Genomic DNA, 24869 nt, shown 5'->3' with positions numbered 1-24869 from the left:
GAGGCACCGTGGACCAGGACTTCCAGTGAAATACAGCAGCTAGTTGAAATGTTTTGTTTTAAACATCAGAGAATTATATTTTTAGGAACACTAACAAGCCAACACCTGTTTAACTTTAAACAGTAGAGAAAAGGGAAAATGAGAACTTTTTTGAATGAGAAGCAAACATTTCAGAATGTGTGCAGAGCTTCTGACAGTCCCATCTCTAATGAGATCCCTTCTCCAAGGAGAACCTTAAAAAGATGCTAGAAGGTAGCTTCGGAAGAGCACTTCATTTTTCTTGACTTCTGAAAATCCTGCTCTTCAGAAATTGATGACAACTGAAAAATAAAGCACAGCATTTTTATTATGTGAGATTTATATTAACCGCTTGCACGTTAACAAAGCATAGATTAATGTATATTAATTAAAACTATGAACTTCTTGTTTTAAGAAGCACGTTCTAAGGTCTCAGGAAAACAAATCTTTGTGTACAATTTCAGATTTTACTGGCCAACAAATAGGGAATAATTGATGCATCCTCCTTACATTCATTTAGAAAGAAACTCACGTAGAGCTAGAGAGGAGTCTGGTGCTTTCCCACAGACCCACCAGCTTGAATGTTAGGGGACCTGGACCACAGAGTGGGCAGTGAGGACATCTTCCCTGCATGTGGCTGTGTGCACTCCCTGGGGTCATGGTAGCTGTCCTGCAGAACAGGTAGACACTATTCGTCTGGCTGTTCCTTTTCCTATCTGTGTTATGAAGTCAACAATGCTTAGTAAGCCTGTAGTTATAAATGCGTCCCTTGTTGGTAAGATGGCTCTAGGCATTCCTTGCTGAGTATGATAAGAATGCCTGCTCAGTACAGGAATATATATATTTTTTCTTATTTTCCTTTCCTCTTTATTTCCTTTTTATGGAGCCCATGAACTAAGAAATCTTTTGGTTTTGCTACTGCTCTTCCACGGATAAGTGGCAGGACGCTTGCAGCAGATGAAGGGTGCTGTGAGTGAGGACTCGGTGAACCTGGGCAGCTCAGCAACTTGCCCAATGATTAGGGTTTTTGTAGTAGGTTTGTGTTCAAAGAACAGCTCTGCTTGACTGTGAGTACTCAGTACTTTGGGTATTTGGACACTTAGGACAAGAGAATTTAACTCATTCAGCATTGCGGGAGCTGTGGCAAAGGCAGTTTTGACCCTGCACTGAAGTATTATCTTTCCTCAAGTGTGAGGCTGTGACTTTGTGCTCTGTAGTTGTCTGCTTAATAAGTAAGCTACAGTTGTTGCAGAAGGGGGAAGACATGAAGCTGTTCTGTAACCTCACATCTTACGTGGACATTTTTATCTGAAAGCACAGCCGGTTATCTATATTGGAGAAAATAAAACAAGCACTAGAGACCTGTGGGACGGGATTGTAAATGACTAATTAAGCGTATTAACAAGGATACAAGTTCTAAGAGCACTGAATGAAGTTTGCATGAACAGCTATTTCATGCCTGCAATTACATGGTTACAGCCCATTTAGTTTTGACCATGTTTTGATTGGACAGCTGGAGGTGAATATTAACATAATCCAATTTATTACATCAGAGCAAGCAGTGGTATTTTATTTGGTCAATATTCAAAACCATAAAATGACCTGCGATCTTCTTCCTAGCCTGGATAGGTGTGAAGAGTGGTCCTGTGGGAGTGTTAATTGATTGGAAATAGGAATCCTTCACTGTGATTTTATTCCATTGCCTGCAGACAAGACAAAAGAGTTGCTTATGCCTCAATTTACTTCCTTCTGATTGCTACTTTATGTAATCTCCTCATTGATCTGAGGCAGAGCTACTTAATGTGCTTTGTTAGTCTCTGGAGAATTGTAAAGTTGTGAATAATTAAATTCTGGGAGAGGAGATAAAAATAAAATAAGTGTCATTGAGGACTGCTTTCATTAATGGCCTTTATTTTCTTCAGCAGATAAGAATTGTGATCGTTAAAAAAAAATAATGCTAATTCAGTTTCCTGTATGTGGTATGAAATTGTGTTATAAAACCAACAAACGATGTTTTAGTTCAATCTACAAGAATTTTATTGTGATCAGATGCAGCCAGAAGGGGGGAGTGTAGGCCAAGTTCTGGAGGAAAAGTAACATGCCTGGCTGAGGGGTCTGGTCTGAAGACTGCAGTGGAGCAGTGAGATGGTAAATATATAACAGTCAGTGAATCAAATGATCACTGCTGTCCTGCATGGTTCTGTGTGTTAGTGCAGGATGTTAGAGCTGGTAAAATGTTGTCCCTACTGTGTTAGAGGCATACTCTCGTTTATTTTGTTGAGCTAAGTGTTAGAGTGTTTCTTCTAGGTGTATTTAGACCAAGGTTATTAGTGGTCTAGTTCAGCTAACATGGAGCTTCTGCTTAGTGTGCTTACTGCACTTCTAGATGTGTAAAATTAGGGGATGCTTTGTTCCCAGAGTCAATCCTGTAAAGCACTGTGCATATCCCAGAAAATACATGACATTCAATTTCAGCAAGAATTAAGGAATATTTTGAAAATCTTTGATTCTTCCCTGGGCTTTTAATATTGCTGTTTGCTTCTCTGGTAGCTAAGCAAAGTGATGTAGCTAAAAGCCATTCAGACATGTTGATCTCACTCATGTGAGCATCAGTGCTTGTTTATAAATTCCCCTCATAAATTTAAGGCAAGTCTACGTGGATCTGTCTGGTAGCGTCTCAGCTGTACTCTTATTGTAGTATTTGTACTTATTGCCTACATCCTAAATTACTTTTAAGCTTCTCTGAAAAGGGAGCAGGGAGCTCTCTAAGACTAAAACTTAGGTGGATTTTGTCAGCAAAAGGGAAAGGAAGGCTGTTAGAATATTGCACAGAGATTGCTAAACCTGTGCTTAGGGAATCTGGCTCAATTTGAACCATCTCTAGCAGAGGTAATCAAACAAATGGGGAAAATGAGCAGTGGTAATTTGCCAGGACTGGCTTTTATTCTCCCGAGTTGTACAGGAACTCAAAGGTGAAATAGCTGAACTTGTAATGGTTTTGTGTAACCTTGCTTAAAATTGCTCTGGTGTCCAGGGACTGGAAGATGGCAAGTGCTGTCAGTCATAGAATCCTAGAAAGGTTTGGTTTGGAATGGACCTTAAAGACCACCTAATTCCACTCCCTGCCCTGGGCAAGGACCCCTCTTGCCAGCACAGGCTGTCCCCAGCCCCATTCAGCCCGGCCTTGGGTACTGCCAGGGATGGGGCACCCACAGCTCCTCTGGGCAGCCTGGCCAGGGCCTCACCGCCCTCATAGCAAAGAATTTCTTCCTAATAGCTAGCCTAAATCTGCCCTCTTTTAGCTTAAAACCATTCCCCCTTGTCCTGTCACCACACAAAAAGTCCCTCTTCCACAGCTTTCCTGTAAACCCTCTTCAGGCACTGGAGGGCCCCTGTAAGCTTTCCCCAGAGTCTTCTCCTCTCCAGGCTGAACAACCCCAATGCCCTCAGCCTGGCTGCACCATGGAGCTGCTCCAGCCACTGAGCATCCTCGTGGTCTTCTCTGCACTCACTCCAACACCTCCACATCTTTCTGGGGGCCCTAGAACTAAGCACTCTGCTCCTGGTGGGGTCTCTTGAAAGCAGAGCAGAGGAGAATTCAGAAGGATTCCACAGAAGGCCTGGAAAGCTAGAGACTTAAACCTGAAATCCACACAGGAAAAAAAAAATCAACCCAAACTGTAATAAAGAATCAAATTCCCTGGTATCTATATAAAGGTGATACACTTGGAAGGGTCAGCCTGTCTTCCTGTAAGGGAAGTCCTACCTCATGATCCTACTGGAATTTATTACAGGAATAGGGGCTGACATAGTCTGCTTGTTTTTCAAAACTCTTTCAGCGATTCCTTATCGAAGTTTTTTTTGAAAAGAAACTAAACAGAAATGGATGAACAATGAAAAGCTAGAGGTAAATAGCCAGTGCCAGTGGAGTTCAGCATGAATCTCTGCTGGGGCCTTTGCTTTTCATTATAATTATTAAATAAGCTGGAATAAAGGCTGAGTAATGAGGTGACAAAGCTTGCTCCTGTGGGGCTGAGTGACTAAGAAATAAAATGGCAGAGGAAATTCAATATAAATAAACATAAAGTGATGCGTGGGAGGAAAAACATTCCTAACTTCAGTCAAATATAATTGCTACTTAAGGCCAAGATCCCAGGTATGAAAGATTTAAGGAAATGCTGGGCCTGTGCTCGGAAGCTGTCTGGCTCTTGTTCAGAACTATTAAGCATAGATGTTAAGAAGTATTACCTCTAATAATCAAGAAATGTGAACAAAGCGTAGCATAATTTTGCATCTATATTTAAAATGCAGACAATCCTCAGTGTGCACAGTTTGGGTCTGCTTGTCTCTCAAAGGATGTAGCAGAAATAGAGAAGACTGGGAGGAGAGCAACACGGATGCTCAAGAGTGGAGCAGCAACAGTGTAAGGACTGAGGAGCGAGTTAGGACTGTTGTGTCTGGAAAAGATACAACCGAGGAGAACTCAGGACAAGTCTGATGCTACCCAAAGTGGCCTGAAAGAGGGTGAACCAAATGCTGCAGGGTGTTCAGATTTTACATAGGTTCAAGGGGGCCTAGATAAATTTGTGTCAGAGAAATCCATTGAGGATTATTAAATGAATAGGAACAATTTCTGGCTTGAAGTCCCTGAACAGGAACAGGTAAAGGCTGGGGAAATTGTGCACCAAGCAAGCTGAGTAGCTGGTTCAGCATCCTTGTTACAAGGAGTCCTCCAAACTAATGTCTGCAAGGGAACATTGGTTTACCTGCACACGGCTCTGACCTGGTGGAGCCTTTCTGGTGTTTGTATTTTTATTTAATGTAATTCTGCTATGCCACATGTTTGAAATGGTTTCTTTTTTTTTTTTTTACAGGTAAATCAAAGACCAAGGAGAACCGCCAGTCGATCATCAACCCAGACTGGAATTTTGAGAAAATGGGAATTGGTGGCCTTGACAAAGAGTTCTCAGATATTTTCCGACGAGCTTTTGCTTCACGAGTGTTTCCACCTGAAATTGTGGAGCAAATGGGTAAGTATGATAGAGAGAAATATGTCTGGGGTAGAGGATGCAGACCCGTTTCTGGTTTGGAAAGACTGGAAATCAACTAACAACCTTATGCTATAACATGGGAGTTACTTAGAGATCTAAAAGACTAACAAAGCCTTTTCTTCCTCTGTTGCTCCTGAATGTCTTTCGTACTCCTGTTACTTGGCTAAAAAAGGGGGACAAAGAAGCAACTTGAATGCTCAACAGTGTACATGAAATGTCTGAGCAAATGAAATATATGGTTTAACTGAATACTTTTCTGTTGGAACCCAAACACTGCCTATTCTTCTGCATGCTTCATTTATTCATAGCAATGAGATTGAATGCTCCCATTTCTAACTTACTGGCAATGGGCTTTCTGTACAAATCAAAGGAAATTCTGTCCTTAATGATCCTGCCTTATGTATAGTATCTATTGTTCTGGCAATTGCACTATGAACTTATGTCCTTCTCACAGCGTTAGCCCAATAAACAGAGTGTCCTGTGTGATCTTGGATTGGTCTGATTTGAAATTCTGCAGAGGATGCACAGGCCATGGCACGTCTTGGAGTTTGTGAAATAAAAGCACAGATTCTTAAATATAGCCTTTTTGGGTCTAGGGTAGAAAAGGCAGTCCCATTACTTTGTAAACATGTGCTGGCAGGCAGATAAATGGTACTGATTTTAAAAGTAATTTTATTAAGCAATATGCAGCTGCAAGTATCTTATTTTGTCCCGTAAAGTAGCTAGGGATGGTATAGCTAGTCTTCATTCTCTGAAAATAATCTTTGTGGGATCATATTTAAACTTGGAATTCGGAGCTACATAATTTCTAAGTATGTTTATATTTCTTGATCCACCTTCTCTCTCCCCACAAATGAAGCAATCATGATTTTGATTACAAAACAGATTTTGATCAGAAGATATGTCCTGTTTGTGTGTGGCTGTATCAAGTGTGTCCGTTTCCAGTGTTTGTGGAATTAATGTTAAAGTAAACTTCTCTGTGAGGTGTGTTAGGTCTTTTCTTAGTGGTTTAAACACTTAAGGAGAAACATTGAAGAAACCCTGTAGGCTAAATCCAGTTAGTGCATGATTCTCTCTACTGCTGTTTTTACTTCATATTGATCTGTTAAGGACTTCTGTGGGCTGATTGTGATTTTTTTTTTATGGCTGTGATCAAATCATGATGTCTCTGCCACAGCTTGAAGACAGCAACAGCTTGAATTTGTTGGTATTTATCTGCTCTGCAGAGGGAAGTGGTGTTAGCTATGGAAAGAAAAGCTCTTTTACTGGGACACTCTGTCCTGTTCAGAAATGTTGCTGGCAGCTGGCCTTCGGGTGGACCAGCATCCCCCCACTTGAAGTATTTCGACCTTCTGAAGCAGCTACATGTATGTTCATAGCAGCAGTGCAGAATCTTTACTATACGTGGAGGTAAAGACTTGGAATTCTCATTGGTGTCATTTGACTTTAATGAGAAATGCACTACTAGACTAGAGATAATTAGAGCTTGTTTTCATTTTGTTATAACATCCATTATTCAACTTCCATGGCTGAATGCAATCTGGCAGCATACGAAGCAGGGATGTGTCAAGGTTTGATTGCATTTGCTTGGTATTATTGGTGGTTGAATCAGCCTGACAGCTGGGCACTGTTTGGTAATAGCACACAGCAGCTAGCTTTGCCATGAAGGACCTGCATCTCTAACAGGTACCACTTGCAAAGGTCAGAAACCTTGCTAGCTGCATGAGGTTGTGGAGCAGCTTTGCAGGGTGTGCTGCTCAGATGGTTCCTCTCATTAATTGGGGTTGCTTAATACAGGAAGAAGAAACCTCTCTGAAGGACCACTAGTATTTTGATTACCCTGGGCAATGAATTAAAGGTGTGCCATATTATTTATATAAATACATATACCCTTACTTGTGCGTGTTTACACACATACTATGCAAAGAAACATTTTTCTGGTAAGAAGTTAAACTCCAAACAGAACTCTCTAGCTCTCCGATTAACCCTAGGGCTAAAGAGCTTATCTGAAATTTGAAATAACAGAACTTTCTGACATTCATTTTCTTTGCCTTAGTTATAACTTGCTCTTAACTATATTTCAGATCTGAAATGTCAGTGTGACAGCTGTTCACCTTTGTATATAATTTATTGGGAAAGGAAAAGAAAGAATTCGCCTGCTATCTGGTGCTCTGGTGCTCACCCACTTCTGTTTTTTGCCCAGTGCTTACAGACTGCAACTTCCATGCCAAACGCAATAAATATTTCTGTCCTGTAACTACACAGAGGCAGTATAGACCCTTCAAAAATTGCTTGCAATTTGTGTGTGGTTTATCTAACTTCCAAGGAATGTTCTGGGTTTGCAGCATATAAATCAATGTTAGTTAACCATATCATCTGAGGGTGTAAATGCTACTCTGATGCTACAATCTCTGGTTTATTCAAGAAAAGATATCCAACATCAACCTCAGCTGGTCATTAAACATTTCCATAGCTCCCTGCTGCCCTGGAAAGGGGCAATTTCCTTTTCGCTACCCACGCCTTTCCCATGTTCATATCCATCACCTCTGTTGTGGCGGGCTTGTATGCCTCTGTAAAGAGCCAATACATTTGAAAGCAAGAAAAAAAGCGTGTGTGTGAGCAGTCAGCATTCAGTTCCCTGGTTGGCTTGCTGGGACACAGCCACACGGATGGCAGCAGGAGGGGAAAGGGACAGTGGGACAGGAGGGGTAAGGGACAGCACAGTGGGACTTCCATCAGTTTAAGCTGAGTGCTTTTTTATTTTTTAAGGCTACAGTCAATTTGCTGGAGTGTTATTCTTTAGTATTATGAACATAGTTGGTGTAGTTATCTTTTTACTTAGTACTGACTCTTAATAACCTTGTGACTGCCAAATGGAAATAAATTCTTACCTGGATGAGAACTGAAAAAGTACCTTGAAACAAAAGGAATGCTCCTTTTCAGTGCCATCCTGGAGGCTTCAGTATTGCGGGGATGATGCTTTTAAGGCAGGAAACTAATATTTGCAGGGGGTTGATAGAGGTAAGATGGAAGTCTTTGTAACAAAGGTAACTTATACTTGTGTGTTCACTTCACACATCTTGAAGGGCTTTCTGTTGTGCTTATGTGCAACCGCACAAAGCATACCAAAGTTACTCAAGTCCAAACAGCATGCCGGTAGCAGAGGGGAAAAGGACAGGCCTAAAAAGCAGTATCTGTGGGGAACTGCCCCTGTTTCTCGAGCCCTTTCTGGTTCTCTATGATGTTTAACTCAAAGTAAAGCCACACAACTACATTGTGAACAGCAGCCTTACAACTGATTGATCCCCATTTAGTTCCCTTAAGACTGATTTTGTTTTTTCTTTTATTGCTATTAAAAGCATCCTCTCATTCAATATAGATCTCCTCCTTATTATTTGATAACTATTATATTGCTGAATACATGTTATAATCGTTCTTGTCTTTTTAAAACTGTAACAGACTTTTTTTTTCTTCCTTCAACTTCAACCATTTAGATAAAAAATTTTGAAATATATATCTCCAGGCACTGAATATCAACAAGACCAAAAACGTTTTCTCAGACCTGAAAGAAAATGCCAGTGCTGAACTCTGTTTTCCTTTCTAAAGAACGCTCCGGTGTCTCCATGTATTTGAAGCACGGTCTTTTAGCAGAGGAGTGGTTTTTATGACTTACATGGCACATCAGTGGCCCTTGAAAAATTAGATTTTAGCTGCGCAGGTTGTTACAGTTTAGTAACAGGTACAGAAATGTTTGGTGTTACAGATCGCATTCTCTGTGAGAAATTGAAATGGAACCCAAATTCTCTGTGCTCTCCTGTTACCACCTATAAATAGGTTCAATCAGACTTCTTAGAGGTGATTTCTATTTCCTGATAACCAGCTTGTGCTCTGACCCCTTAGGATGGGTCAGGCTCAGTGCTCCATGTGAAGTACAGCTCGCTATGGTAAAGTAAGACATTAATGAAGCACTGTGACTTGGAGATGTCTTTTAAGGTATCTTTAAAATTAATGCACTAATGTTCTTGAAGTACTCAGATGCTATAAGAGAAAAATAGTACTGGGAAGGATCTCATCCAGTCTATTTTTAAAATAAGATATTTGTTAGGAAAAATCCCAGTCAGACAAGTCTAACCTGTAACTGGTGCTAAAAATACCCCAACTTCCTAATGCACCCTATTCCACTGCTTAGGAGTATCCTTACTGTCAAAACTTTACAATTGCTTATACTCAGCCTTGCAGCTGTTCATTATATATGGTAGATATGAAATGGTTTTGTTAGGTTTTTGGAGGGGACTTTTACATACTTGTTCGTTTCTCTTCAGTGTTCTGAAGGCTAGCACCTAGATTTTGAAACCCTTTTGCATAGTCACAATCTGTAGGTCACTGATCATTGTTATTTCTGTTCCCTGGGTCATTCTTCACTGCTTGGCAGTGTGATGACCCAAGCAGGGCTCAGTAACTGTCAGAGGTGCTCATGAGTTCTGGGTGGATTGGCAGGTTTTCTCTGAGCCTTGGTGTATGTTCTTATGTATAATCCTCAGTATGATGACATGTTTCGTTTTGCAACATGCAGGTTATTATTCCTACCCAAATGTAGAAACTTGTGCATTGAGTTACATTTAAAAAGAAAAAAAATTAATCTTGCCTTTCAGTGTAATAAAAACATTGTATAGTAGTAAATCCAGGAGGGATCCTTTCTCTTTGTGCTACAAAGTTGTTGTTTTGTTTTTTTTTATCCACTTTTCATCTACCTTTAACTTCATTCAGACAGTGTCTTTCATACACGCTTATGAAGATGTGTAAGACCTTTTTATAGCTTTATAAAGGTTTAGATCTCCCCTCATTTTGCTCTTTTTTTTCCCCTTCAAACCCTCCGCGTGTGACTTCATATGCTTAACTAGAGGGAAGTTGTCTTTAGACTGATCTAATAAATTCTTTTTGGCTATTGCTCTTATCTTTGTTTTCTTCTACCTACTTAGAAGGACATCATACCAGAATTCTCCAGGAATTAAGTTAGTTATAGGTCTATACAACAAAATGAGAAAATATTTGAAGTTGGAAGGGATCTCTCAGAATTGTTTAGCCCAGCCCCACGACATCTTTTCTTTCCCCAGCTCTTCTTTCCCTTTGTAGCATTAAGGATGACATTTACTTTCTCCACCCCCCCCCCCCCCCCCCCCAGGGTCTTATCCATGCTGTACAGGTTCTCAGTGACTTTAAGATGATTTCACTTGCTGCTTCACGGTGCTCCTGGGTGAAGTTCTTGCCCAGGTATAACCTGTAAGTATCCAGTGCTCCTGTGGGCATGTTCTGGTTCTCTGCCTATTTGGTGCTTAGACCCGGCCTGCCTGTCACTGACACTAGTGTCGGCTGCCATGAGACATGAAGTCGGCACTCAGGTAGGAAGTGTTTTGCAGTTTGAACTGAGCGTTGTCTGTTATTGGCTTTTCTTCTCATTTGGGAGTTGGACCAACACTTTGATGCGTCTTCTCTTCCTGATGTGATTGTAAGATGAAGTGCTCACCTCACATCAAAACACGTGGCTCCATGCAGCCATCGTGGCTGAATCTGGTTAGCGGAGCTCCAAAAATAATTGCTCAAAGCTCAGTAGGGGGTCAGTCAAATCCTACCTGAATTCAGGAATTAAGAGCAATTAAAAAAAATCACAACAATATGTCACAGTATAAATCCATAATTTGTTCACATTTTGAATTTCTGGATGCAGTTCTTGTCTGGGTCTCAGAACGGAGTAGAACTGGAAAAATGCTGGAGCCAGGGCATCATTAGGATGCTTTGGGAATCTCGGGGTCCTATATCTGGGCCGCGGCAGTCCCAAGCACAACCACAGGCTGGGTGTTGAATGGATTGAGAGCAGCTCTGAGGAGAAGGACCTGGGGGTGCTGGTGGATGAGAAGTTCAACATAAGCCGGCAATGTGTGCTCGCTGCCCAGAAAGCCAACTGTACGCTGGCCTGCTGCACCAAAAGCAGCGTGGGCAGCAGAACAAGGGAGGGGATTGTGCCCCTCTGCTCCACTCTTGTGAGAGCCCCCCTGGAGCCCTGCGTTCATCTCTGGACCCCCAGCACCAGCAGGACATGGAGCTGTTGGAGAGGGTCTGGGGCAGGCTGTGAGGATGCTCAGGGGGTGGGGCAGCTCTATGGTGCAGCCAGGCTGAGAGCTGGGGGGGTTCGGCCTGCGGAAGGGAAGGCCCCAGGGAGAGCTCCCAGGGGGCTGTCAGGGCCTGAAGGGGGCTGCAGGAAAGCTGGGGAGGGACAACTTGTCAGCGAGTGTGGTGATAAAACAAGGAGTAATGGCTTTAATCTAAAAAAGGGTAGATTTAGGTTAGATATAAGGAAGGAATTTTTCCCTCTGAGAGTGGTGAGGCCCTGGCCCAAGCTGCCTGGAGGAGCTGTGGGTGCCCCATTCCTGGAGGTGCCCAAGGCCAGGCTGGATGGGGCTGGGGGCAGCCTGTGCTGGTGAGAGGGGTCCTTGCCCATGGTCGGGACTTGGAACTGGATGAGCTCTAAGGTCCCTCCCAATCCAAAACATTCTGTGATTTTGTGATTCTATGATAATGGGCTCAGAAAAGCTTGTAAACATGGAATCAGTTGGCTTGGAGATCTTCAGCCTTGCAAAGAGACCAGTGAGTGTTTGCTTTTCCAACCCGGAGATTTGGATATGTGGAATGACGCCCAGAGATGGCAGACTTGGAACAAAGGAAGGGAATGCTTCACTGAAACTACCACAAAGAATTTATGCTATTTTGTATTGATGGCCACGGTCATCCCCAGACACTGAGCTACAAGGACTCTTGCACTTCCTTTGTATGGCTGCAGTTGGGGTGTCCCTCAGCACGTGTCACTGCAGCTTGGCAAGTGCAATTTTGTTCTGGCTGGAAAACCAGGCCTTGGGACATCCCAGTGACCCTGTTATGTTGCTACTTGTTTACTCAGAGGTGCTCTGTGGGTAAGTATTCCAAAAGGTATTTGCAAATTCCTTCATGTCGACTTGAAGTAGACAGAAATGATCCAGCTTTTTTCCAAAAAGTAGAAAATGCCGACGAGATTTATGGCTATTAACATGCAGGTGGGATCTGACTGTAAACATTAGCTGTTGCGTTCAGCAATCTGTCCAAAGACTCTGCATAATCTTTGTCTTCAATTGACATCATTGTTGCAGCTCTGCTCTCAGAGAGGCAGAGGCATTTGCTTTTATTTTTTTGGTTGCAGATATGACTTCTTTTTAAGATGGGTTTGTTTTGTACACATTCTTATCAAAATCCCTTTTTCAGGGAGTCATGGTTTTGTTTGTGTAGCCAAAGGCATTCCGTTGGAAGCTTCTCTAAAGCTGATTTATTTTCTTTTTTTATCACATTCCATCAGAAATTGATAAATGTCCTGCCATTGTTGTAAATCTAGTTATTGCCTCTTTATACATGTACGTATTAAACTTCTCACAGCCAAACAAGACATGATGAGAAAGGTGAGGGACTCCTTTCAAAGATCTAGGAAGAACTTCCTGGCTTTGTTGTCCTCTCTTTACAGTGGCAAATGACTTATGTCAAGCAACTGGCTATTGAGAGTCCACTTAAAATAAAAGCTTCAGAGTCGGGTGTAGCCCCTTGCCTGTCTTGTCTTTGAAATGAAAGCAGAAACAAGTTACTTCAGTCTTGCTACTTGTCAGTAGCACGTAAATCCTACAGGAAGATTAACTGTAGGCAATGATGTAGGCTGAAATAATGTTGGGCTTACAGGTTGAGAGGAGGGGGAAATTCCACCCAAGAGTTGGAAAATCTTGTCCATGTGGCAGGTGAAGTCTGGGGACCGTGATCTTACTCTAACCTGCCTGAAGATTAATGTACAAAGATAAGCATCTCTCCCTGATGTATTCAGGATCAGTACTTTGCTATCGATGTAGGTTTCTGATAGGTGCATCTGAATGATACAATCACACCAGAATGCTTTGATTTTAATTAAAAGGGGAATTACAGTCCCAAGTAGAAAATCCCTGTTATACTTAAACATTTCTTCTGATCTTTTAAAAGAATGAGTAGTGAGAGTCGAACAAATAAACTTCATCCTGTCTCCAGGTAAATGGCATTCTGGTTCAAAATAGTATTTAATTTCTCTCAGTAATGCTCTTACCAGTTTTTAAGATTTTTCCCCTTATATTTTATGTGGAAGACTTCTCATATGGGTACAGTTTAGTTCCCCTTATCCTGTTTATTCAGCCTCTAACCTTATGACATTCAATCGCATAATTAAGTATCCCATTACAGGAATGACCTTTGATTTTTAACTCCGAATGGTAAGCTTAATGAGTTAGAGATGTCTGCACTGCTAATAATTTGTGTTTATAAGATACTCATAATAGTATTGACATTTGGCTGCATTGGTGAGATCAGCAGAGTGAAGATAAACTTAATCAAAATTCTTGTGTGGGGCATAGGATCCCACTGTGATTTGAGACGTAACATTTGTAGTTTGTCATCACCTGTCTATTTTAATAAAGTCCTGCTTGTGTTTAAAGCTTCAATTTTAGCCAGGTGAACATAGCTATACAGGAACATCTCTACTGGAGTAGCTTGTGACAATTTCATTTGAAGAGGAACTAATTACTTCAGTTTCAGGAATGCTTTTCCACCTGAGCAAGACCTGGCTCTCGGAGGTCCCCAGCAGTGTGAGCACTCATTTTTAATTTTTTTTTTTTTAACTTATCAGGTAAGAGTTAACACTTCCTCAGGATAAGTAAGTCAGAATAAGAAGAGGGGAAAATCCAAGGAGGCTTTCCAAGCAAACTTGTCCAAAGGCTGTCTGGTTTCCCCAGAGTCATCCAGCTAGAGCCCTTCGCTAAGACTGTATTAGCACATGCAGACAAAGAGAATATTTGGGCTCTACAAGAAGTTCTTTCTTAGAAGAAGAAAGTAAAAGAAAGCTGTAGAAGAGACGCTTCTTGGAGGTTGTATGCCTTTCTAGGAGAGTTTCTTAACTGGGAGAACTAGAAAAAAAAAAACTTAGAGCAGTCCATTCTCTGTAGCATTGTTTTTTTTTTTTTTTTTTTTTTTTTTTTAAGTTATACTAGGGAAAAATGAGATTGTACAGTACACGTTTTCTACCTTGAGTAAGGGTGCTCCCAGGACTGTTTGTGTGCACGTGCCCCAACTTGTTGGTAGCCTTCTGATGGCCTCTCCTCTTTGAGCACATCGGAGCCTTCTGAGCACCAGTGACTTTCTTTGCTTAGGATTTCCTTTAAAAGCTTCACTCATCATCAAAATCCTGCTTTGTGCTATTTGGCTACATAGGTGATCATGTTCCTCCACAAAACATGTTAACAATACCTTTCATGACATTGATTTGACAGGAATAGCTTTTAATTTATCTATGCCTCATTCATTCCTGTGTGAAACTGGTCTTTGCTGACAGTATGTGGTGTTTGTAGTTTTTGACTTCAAGATTCCCTGAAATTTGACTGATGAATTCTTCTTAACCAGATCTTTTTTTTTTCTGCCTTTTTTTTTTTTTCTGCGCAGAGAAGCACAGAGAAATCTTTTAGCTTTATTATTGTGCTTATCTGGTGCAGCAGGGTCTCTTTTGGAGGTTTTGGTAGGGATCAGAAGCTCTTCGTAGCGATGTTCTCTTGAGGCTTTATTTTCATGTATGAACGACCTGAAAGAGTGAGTAGTGCATGCAGATAATAGAAAACATTTTGTATTGAGCAGTTATTCAGATTGAAATTAATTCTTTATCGCTCTAAGATTCGGGAGTTAATGCAATTAAATCACACTTGAGCATTGGTAAGTTAATGAAGGAGAAAAGCACTCATTCTTTAAATGCAGGATGTTGCTGTGAGGTCTGAGAAGCAGTGAGGACTTTGCTAGTGAGGTATGCAGCATGGGGGGAACTTAGCATGTAATTAAGATGAGATGGAAAGCAGGAGGGAATAGTTACTCCGTGTGAATGACAACTTGATGGACCCAAGCTCGTTAAGTTTTTGATGATGCTAGAAACTACACTCAGGTCCCCTAAGTCTGAGCTCTGGGCCATCAGTTCGCTTTTTTTTTTTTTGCTGTTAATGTGTATCTTAAGCACTGCAGGGCACTTGTTGCATGTTTTACATGCTTTAAAAAGTCAAATGGCAAGAATGCAATCTAAAAATTAATGCCTTATGAGTGTTGTCTACAGTATGGAACTGTTTTCACTAATAAGCGTGTTTTTTCTACAAACAATTATTACTTGAAAGTTTCTAAGTTTTAGATAAATCTAATCTTCTTGAAAGGAAACATAGTTTTTTGTCTTCAAACATACTGATATCTTGTATTCCTCACTCGTTGTCCAGAACACATGTAGGGTTTTTGCACAGAAATTGGATGGAGCAAGAGCAAAGGAGAAGGTGCCACTGGATTCCTTACCCTGTAATTAAACACTTGTGTTCAAAGTGGGGATTTCTTGCTGATGAAAGCTGCTCTGGGCAGATTCCAACCATAGGTGACAGTGGATACAGCTTCCTCCAGGTCTTTTTCCTTGGGATGTCCTGTGGGTCTGGCAGGTGAGGATGACCCTGGAGGAAGGCTCTGCCAGTGTGTTGGTGCTGTGCCTGGCTAGGGATCTAAAACACGAGAGGGTGGTCTGCAGTCAGGATATCCAGGTATCCATGAGGAATCCAGAAGTATCCCAGAATACCAGGTATCCACGCAGGCTGTTTCACTCTCTGCATGCACACCTTTATCTCTTCTTTGCCCATGGGAAAGACAGTGAGGACCTAACACTTCTTCCTATGCTAAGAAGAAATAAATCATTAAAACACTCGCTGTGTCCTGAAAGTTGAAAATAATTTTACTTGTAGTTTTGGGTAAAAATAATAAGAAAATAGAAACATAGAGGTCTATTGGAAATACTAGGATCTAGACAAAATAAGTTACATGTATCTGTTGTCTTCTTCCTTACCACTCTCTGACCAGACAACATCCAAACTTGCTCTTCTACTAAATCAGTCTTCTACATGCCTTTTAATTTGGGCAACATACATGTATGGCTCCCATGTCTTCATTTCTCTAGATGACGTCTGTTTTCCTTTTCTGTTTTCATAGTTAGATGCCTTTGCTATAAAGCTGTGGCTTTCTGTTTCTTAGAGGGGTCTGGTGCTCAGTATTTAAAATACGGTGCTTGTACATCATCATTGCTCTCCTGTTTCAGGATTTTCCAACACTAGTTAGTCCCTTTGGATTGCTTCCAGGAGGAAAAAAAAAGTTTTGTTTTGATGCATTTGTTTTTTTCTGTCTGGCTAGATCTTGTCTAAATGCTGGTAGTCCCATTAAATGACTAAAAACAGTTTCATAGCAGATGTGTTGGTACCATGAACTTCTTAGCATAGTATAAGGCAGAGCAGAAAATACTCAACTGTAAGAATAGTATTCAGCTGTAAGAGTAGTGTAAGAATACTGGAGTTTTTCAGGTCTTCTAGTTACATGTCAAGTTCTCTTTTTTTTTTTTTTTTTTTTATGGTTCTAATAGTTCCTAGAAGCCTTTTTCAGTTTTCTCAATACGTGTTCTAAAAACCTGGAACCAGACCTAGACTCCTTTAAGCCCAATGCAGGGTTAAAAAGTTAGGCATTATTACATGATATGTCATGCTTTTCTGATTCATGAATCAGATTAATCTGCTTTACTTACATCTACGTTGAGAGTTCAGCATCAGTGGAGTAACTTTGATCTGATGCTTCATTTTCCTTACATATCTGAAAATTAAACTCATCTGAATCTCTTCTGTAAAGGAATGCTGCTCTTATGTGTTGTGTGCCCCTGTAGGAGAAGAGAGAAATGAATCAGATGTCCTAAATTGTTAATTTAATTTAATTGTCCTAAATTGTTAATGCATCTTTCCTTGGTGTTCATGGTGTATAGGTGATGTTTAAAAAAAAAAAAAGTTTCTGCAGCCCCTCACTATCCGGGGATGATGATCGTCCTAGAACCTACTCCGGGGTTTTGTTGAACTGGGAAGTATATTATTCACCTGCTTAGCAGGCACCTGTTTATTGAGCATTCTGCTGACAAGCAGTTATAGTTCAGGCTCTCAATCCTTAGCTCTTAATTTAGCATGCTTAATACATAGGGTGAGCATTTGTGCTGTTACGAGCTTTGGGTTATTTTTTGTTGGCCGTTGCCAGATTGGTGGAATGACTTTGATCCAGTCTGTCAATTCTGTGTTTGTATTTCACTGCTAAAGATGATGTGATGCAGAGCTCAGGCTAATGCACATCTCTACAAGGTCACTGTAAAAGCATCCTTATTGTAAGCAGCAATTCCCTCTTTACTGTATTGCTCTTTCCTTTGTAAGCCTGCTTTCTAAACTTCTTCCCTCTTGTTCTAGGCTGCAAGCATGTGAAAGGCATTCTGTTATATGGACCTCCAGGCTGTGGTAAAACACTTATGGCGAGACAGATTGGCAAGATGCTGAATGCCAGAGAACCAAAGGTGGTCAATGGTCCAGAAATCCTCAATAAATACGTGGGCGAGTCTGAGGCCAACATCCGCAAGCTGTTTGCTGATGCAGAAGAAGAACAAAGAAGGGTAATGCAAACATAGATAAATAGCATGGTCAGGATGAATGTGCCTTAAAGAATGACTGGAAAGGAAGTTTATAATCAGAAAATTGCTGCTTGCATTAAAAGATTGAGTCACTGCTTCACTTGTGATTATAGTTACTCCTTGCAAGTCACTGAATATTAGTATTCTACGGATTCACACAATTTCAGTTGGAAGAAAAATACAACCTAAACCATTCTTAGCACCTGAAAAGGTAGCTGGTCTTCCTATTAGCTATGCCAAAGATGGACAGTTTGTTTAACTTTCATGTGGAGTTGTTTTAAGATAATACAGTAGGGCCCATCCTGCTGTGTTTTGTATTATGCAGTGTGTCAGCTGCTCAGAAAGTACTTAAAAATAGGATCATAAACATTTTGCTCCGTTTTTCGCTTTTCTTCTGTGTCTTTTTTTTTTTTTGAAACAGTCTATTTGGAGTTTTACTAGTAGGTTCAGGTGGCACATAAACTAGGACAAATTTCAAGTAAGTTCTCATGTCTTCAAGTTTTTGGTTTACAGGATTATAGTGTAGGTACATTATAATAATATTAAGTGTACATTTTAGTATTATAATAAGAATTATAATCAATACACCCTTAATTTTTCTCAGCAGAAAACTAATAGATAAGAATATTGTCTCAGAACCAGAGTATGGATCTTTGAAAGTGGAACTGGAGACAAAGATTCTGTTTTTTTTTTCCAAACTTTTTTTTAATCAATTGATTGAGCTGGCTATGAGAATCCTATTGAGAATCCTATTGAGAATCCTATTGAAGGTGTAAAAACTTCTTTTTTTTCCTTTGTGCTTTAGTAATTTTTCCTGTCACTTAATTGTGATTAAGATTTTATGGTAAAGAAGCTATATTTTCAGATAAATTGCTACTAAATAGTGAGGCCTGTTCAGAAGACATTAGCAAAGGAGACTGTATACCTTAATTTTATTTATGCCAGACAGTGCTGCAGGTTCTGAAATTACTTAATTTTCTTCTGCAAAAGATTTATTAATCTGAGCTTTACATGGGAACACATACAGATGTAAACAATCTCCTTTTCTCTGGTTGTTGCGATATAACTGAAAGCTGTGAGCTGCTTTTCCTTTGCAATAACACACCTGTTAAAATAGACTTTATATTGGCTGAAGGGGATGGTCTTGATGACAAGTTGTGAGATTAAAAAGGTCTCAAAAAGGTTGGTATTGTAATGACTTGTGTCTGGGGCAGATTGCCAGTGACAGCACATTTACCCATTATTAGCATGGTCTCCAGTGTCCACAATAGCTGTTTTAGAGGTAGAATTTGAAGGGGAAAAGCTTCATAATATGGTCACAAAAAGTATCCTGTTCTTTTACCAGCTGCAACTGCTTCACCTTTGAGTGAACCTGGGAAGAAGCAGTTCTATTCCTGATTGGCACTGAACAAATGGACTCCTTGAAAATACTAAGAACACAGTTACTGTGGCAAGATGTGTATTTCCTAACTTTGTGACCTGGGCTATTTCCAACATTGGGCACATCCTTCCACAGATGTATTTTGTTCTTCATCTCTTTTTCAGCTGGCTTCCACAGATACCAAGTCCTGTGACCTTTGAGCTGTGTCTTCTGCCTTTTGGGCTTGTGCTTTTCATGTTCATTCTACTCCTGTCCACTGAAACACTGCTTCTCTTAGGACTGTCAGCTGTGAAATCTTGTGTTAGGACAAAGCCCACCAACAAGACAGCAAGATGATATTCTGAAAAGGGGTCTGATGCATAGCATGTGATACTAAAACCACTTGCAGATATCAATGTTTTGTATCTCTGTCTGATCTTATTGAGAAATTACTGTTTTGTTTGGATTACTTTCAATGGTGACATGGCATTCCTGACATGTTTTTCTCTCCAATAGCTTGGAGCAAACAGCGGTGTTCATATCATCATTTTTGATGAAATTGATGCAATCTGCAAGCAGAGAGGAAGCATGGCAGGCAGCACTGGAGTCCACGATACTGTTGTAAACCAGTTGCTGTCTAAAATTGATGGAGTAGAACAACTCAATAACATCCTAGTGATTGGTATGATAATGCTGTCTTTCTTATTATGGGGTCAGGTTGAAAAATGCTGCTTTGCTCGCTGCAGGTCAGCTAACTTACCATTGCTGGTATCGGATGTGTTTGGACTCATCTGAATGACTGTTATTTGACAAACAACAGTGGCATATTTAAAGGGAGATGTAATTGACTGATACTACTGTTCTAAAGAATTTTCTCATTTCACTTTTAATAGCAAGTGTTTGATTAAGAAAACTTGCAAGGAATAATATGCACTGGTATATTGACATATGAAGGACTGGGGCTTTTTTAGCTATCTTCTTGAGTTGTTGTGATGCCAGGACTTGGGTGGGTTTTATCCCTATTGCCCTGACTCTACTTTAGGGCATGGCTTTTTCCAGTATTTCTCAAAATGTCTGTCCTGTCTGTTTTTCTGAGACTCTGAGGTCTCGTGTTAGCTTTAGGGAGTATATTCAGGAGATGGAGGCCGATTTAGTTAGCTGAGTTAATGCTTATTTCGGTTTTAATTTTGCACTTAGGAATGACCAACAGACCTGACCTGATTGATGAAGCTCTGCTGAGACCAGGGAGACTTGAGGTGAAAATGGAGATTGGTAAGCAAACTAGTATATGTCAATATATAAGCTCGCATTAACTTAGTCAGCAAATTAAAATACCATTTTAGATTTACCAATTGATAAGCCATTGACCTGATCATAGAATCATTTAGGTTGGAAAAGATCATCAAGGCCAACTGTTGACCTAGCAATAACAAGTCTATCACTAAACTATGGCCCTCAGAAACACATCTGTGAGTCTTTTAAATACCTCCAGGGATGGTGATTCAACTACATCCCTGGGTAGCCTGTTCCAATGCTTTACAACCCCTTCGGTAAAGAATTTTTTCCTAATATACAACCTAAGCCTCCCCAAGTGGAACTTCAGACTTTCTTCTTGTCCTAGCGTTGGGAGAAGAGACCAACCCCCAACATGCGGCAGCCTCCTTTGAGGTACTTGTAAGGGAGCGATGAGCCTCTGCTTCTCCAGGTTAAACAACCCCAGCCCCCTCAGCGACTCCTCATACGACTGTTCACCAGCTTTGTTGCCCTTCTTTAGACATATTCCAGCACCTCGATGTCCTTCTAGTGAGAGGCCCAAAACTGAACACAGTGTTTGAGGTGCAGCCTCACCAGAGCTGTGTATGGGGGGATGATCACCTCCCTGGTCCTGCTGGCTTTACTAGTTCTGATGCAAGCTGGGATGCTGTTGGCCTTGGCCACCTGAGTTCACTGCTGAGTCGTATTCAGCTTGCTATTAAGCAGTATCAGATTCTGTCCAGCAGAATTGGGTAGGGGTGGACAGGCAGGACCCCGAATCTCTTGCACTAATGAAAGGAACAAAGAAAGCACAGGACCACTCCTAGGTGGAAACTGCAGAACTATTGATCTTGTAATGTGTGAGAGCAGTTCTTGACTTGGAGAAACATCCTTCTATTTGTATAAAATGATAATGGTGAATTTAACCTTAGTAACTGCAAATGTTAAATAGCATTGGCTAAACGTTTCAGACTTGCTTATTCCAGAAGGTCTAGATTGCTTGCAACAACAGAACTAAAAACATGCGAAAGAGCGCTCTTAGCCATTTATTTGAGTGATTTGGAAAAGGTTAATATCTGTTAGTAATTTAGAAGGGACTTTTTTAATTGTACACACTTACTTGATACCAACTCCAAATTAATAGATTATTTATTATAACCTACGTTGTTCGTTTTTTTTTTTTTCAAGAAATTAAGCCTGCATCAGCTTAGATTCAGGAAAACAAGTCCTAACTTCTGATCTTACAGACAAAGTCTCATTAGTGAAGATGAAGTCTTGAAGGGCGTTTAAAGGTTGGAAGCACGGTTTTAGGTTTGTGATTTGAAAGAGTCCATAAAACATTTTCCTGTGAACTTCATACACACAAATGTTATGAAATATTTTCTGTACTCTGAGCTATGCACTGAATAGTCTAAAGGTAAAACTAAATAAAATCTCAAACTGTAGTGAACCGTATGAGAATCGCAGGCAAAGAAGGCCATTAACATTGCTAAGGTGAGTTTTCTTTCAGTTGTGGAAAATTAGATGGAAATGTCCATATAACCCTAAAAATCATATGATATACTACATGGGAAGATAAGAGTTTGTAATTATTGGTCTAAAATGTGGGGAAACTCTTGAAATGGAACTTTCAATGTAATGTTAAGTGTTTGCTAGGGATTTTTTTTCTTATCCTTAAAGGGTAACATCGCTCTTTCAAAGATCCAGAAACACAAAGAGATTTTGTGATAGCTGAAAAGTGAAGATTTTAGGCAAAAGAAGAGAAGCTGATGACTATGAAGGCAGCCGCAGAGGTAACCTAGGCAGTAAGCTGATGCTGATGCTCCAGAGTTAATGCTAATTACTCTGAAGTTGATCACTCTAGGAAATAGTTTGTATTAGGCAGTATTGTGCATATATCTCATAGGAGATGTGAGGACTAGAGAAGCAACTGGAGCACTAGCTAAGACTTAAAATCTTGTGGAGCACAGGCAGCATAGATGGTTTCTAAAATTTAGAAGGCTTATGAGACTAAGGTATTCAGCTGGATGCGGGAAAAAAAATATTAAGAGACTTGTGCCTATCCTGGCATGGTATGCAAAAAAGGAAAGTTGGACAAAGAAGAGTAGAGCAGTGCATGGAGTTGTTAGTGGCCAAGCTGACGAATAATAATGAGAAAGAACTAGCACAAATTGTCATTTACAGTCTTTACAAAATGACACAGCTACAAGGAATTAAAGGAAAGACTCAGCAAAGAAAGTGTGTTTTAGGGATGAAGAACTATATACAATAGCGGTTGCCTTTGTGCAATCTCATGCTTAAAAACAAATGTGTAGGAGCAACTGTTTTTACTAAAACCAGGTAAGAGTTATTTATTTATTTATTTATTTATTGTGTTGCAGGTGTATTACTTGCATCTTTAGCTGACAAAGTTAAATTAAATAAATTGTAGTCTGAGCAAGACTTCCCTAGAACATCGGATCCTTGTAATAAAGGCTCTGGAGGAAAATGAGCTGAAGTACAGCGTGATTTTACCAAGAGAATGTTGTGCCAGATGGACTTACCTTACTTTAAAAAAAAAAAACCATTTTTTGTATCTTGCACTATGTTGCTAAGGTGCAATCTGGAGAATAATCACTTATATCTGAGAAAATTAAGATTTTATGAAAACTACAAGGTGGAACTGTTTAAGATGCCAGGCTGACCAGATTGCTCTTGCGTACGGTGAATTCCTGGTATGGAAGCCTGAGAGCAATGAACTTGGAGGAAATTAAACTTAGGCTGTTTCTCTGTGTAGTGTGGGGGTGATGCCAAGGGCAAACTGCATGCTTTCAAACATTTTTTTTAAATATCCTAGTTATGAATGAATTGCTTATATTGAGAAAGAGCCTTTGGAAGCAGGACCATTGAAGAGAGGGGAAGGTTTTGCTGCAGCTGCTGTGCTGAGACACTGACTGGGATGCGCTCTGTTTAAAATCTCAGGTTTGCCGGACGAGAAGGGCAGATTTCAAATTCTCCATATCCACACCGTACGGATGCGGGAACATCAGCTGCTGGCTGAAGATGTGGACATTGCAGAGCTGGCAGTTGAGACTAAGAACTTCAGTGGTGCTGAATTAGAAGGCTTAGTTCGAGCTGCTCAGTCTACTGCTATGAACAGACATATCAAGGTCAGTCCTATCATCTCATGTTGAGGGGAAGGAAAAAGAGAAAATATGTGGAGTCTTTTCTGGTATGTTTACTTCCAAATGGATAATGTCATCTCAGCTCCCTCCATTCTAGAGGAAGATTGCCTTGCTTTTTTCCATCGTTTGCTGATTATGGGAGGTCAGTGTATCTTTAAGTAGAAAGAAGTTATAAGGACCATGAAATGTCAGGTTATATTAATCCAGATGAAGAACACAGTATTCGATGGTGTTGAAATATGAGATGATTAGTTCATGAAGAAAGAGGCTGAAGGATGTAACCTCGCCAGCGGCCAAGAATTGGTGTGAATTACTGCAGAAGAGAGCCTTTGACATTAGTTGCCCAGCACTGATTTTTTTTAAATAAGAAGTCTGTTCAGCCTAAGATACGAAGAAAACAAATTATGCTTTCATTTCAGCAAGAAAAATAATTTGGTTGCTTTGACATTTATATCTATTGGGAGCTCTGGTTCTTTCTGCTTATATTTTATATAGCCAAGAAAATTTGTTTGTTTCCTATAACCAAAAGCACAAACATGAACAGTTTCTCATTTTCTTGTGTTCTGTCTCAAAAAAGAAATCACCTCTGGAGGTATTTTCATCCCCTTATATTTTCATCCCTTTAAAAGCAAAGTGTTTTCCTTCTAATAATTAGTTTAACTTAGAATTGATGCATTTTCTTTGCTTGAATTTTGGGTGAATTTTGGGACTATTAGCATTTTGATATGATCCCTGCGGTGCCAAATTTTGCTGTGGGAAAGGAGACAAGGGCAATACATGAATATAAAAGAGCTGTCCTCCTTTAGGTGTGTATGTCATTAACATATTAGTAATGTGCGTATTACTATATGTACTATGTGTACTATTACTATGTATTAATATGTGTATTCCATATGTCAAGCAACCACACTTGTTTTTCTTCTCAAACATTTTGACAGTATTTTTGGATAATCTTACTGCGTATTATGAAGACATCTTCAGCCAAATGATACACTAAGGTCTTTCATTCTCTCCTATGAGTACTGCAAAACTTAAAATATACATCACATGCCTGACCTAGATTTCAGAAGCACTTGTGTGGAAGCCACAAAACAAATAGCATTTGAAAATCAAATGGAATTATCCTTCTGAATCATTTAAGTTCTTCTGATAACCTTTCAAAATACTTCAATGTTAAAAATTAAAATGTACAATCCATTAAAGGTTAGGAAAGAAAGGAAGCTTCCTATTTGTATGTGTACAACTCGAGGAATATATTAATAGCGTTTTGAGTACATTTGCTTCCCTCTGCAAAACAGAAGAGTGATTAACCTGCACTAAAGATCCTCTATATGCTTGGCATCCTCTATTTCTGCTGGGTGAGTGTTTTTGTGAGGAGGGGCTCTATCATTTCAGCTGTTCTTGGGTTACAAATATTTTTTAGGCCAGTCTGGGTTACT

The 24869-nt window shown here is 40.1% G+C and overlaps 1 protein-coding gene across 1 annotated transcript in view; it reads left to right on the top strand.

The window, feature by feature from the left end:
• Window positions 1-24869, top strand: part of NSF (N-ethylmaleimide sensitive factor, vesicle fusing ATPase) — an 83505-nt gene that overhangs the window by 29671 nt on the left and 28965 nt on the right. Inside the window, exons 8-12 of the mRNA XM_068660766.1 lie at window positions 4893-5048; window positions 17435-17634; window positions 19529-19694; window positions 20210-20284; window positions 23228-23415. Coding sequence (XP_068516867.1) covers window positions 4893-5048; window positions 17435-17634; window positions 19529-19694; window positions 20210-20284; window positions 23228-23415 — 785 coding nt within the window. The remainder of the gene's footprint in view (window positions 1-4892; window positions 5049-17434; window positions 17635-19528; window positions 19695-20209; window positions 20285-23227; window positions 23416-24869) is intronic.

Source organism: Anas acuta, chromosome 25 (genome assembly GCF_963932015.1).
Source record: "Anas acuta chromosome 25, bAnaAcu1.1, whole genome shotgun sequence".
Taxonomy (NCBI): Eukaryota; Metazoa; Chordata; class Aves; order Anseriformes; family Anatidae; genus Anas; species Anas acuta.
Note: the sequence above shows the minus strand (reverse complement) of the source record. Positions and strands in the feature narration are given on the sequence as shown.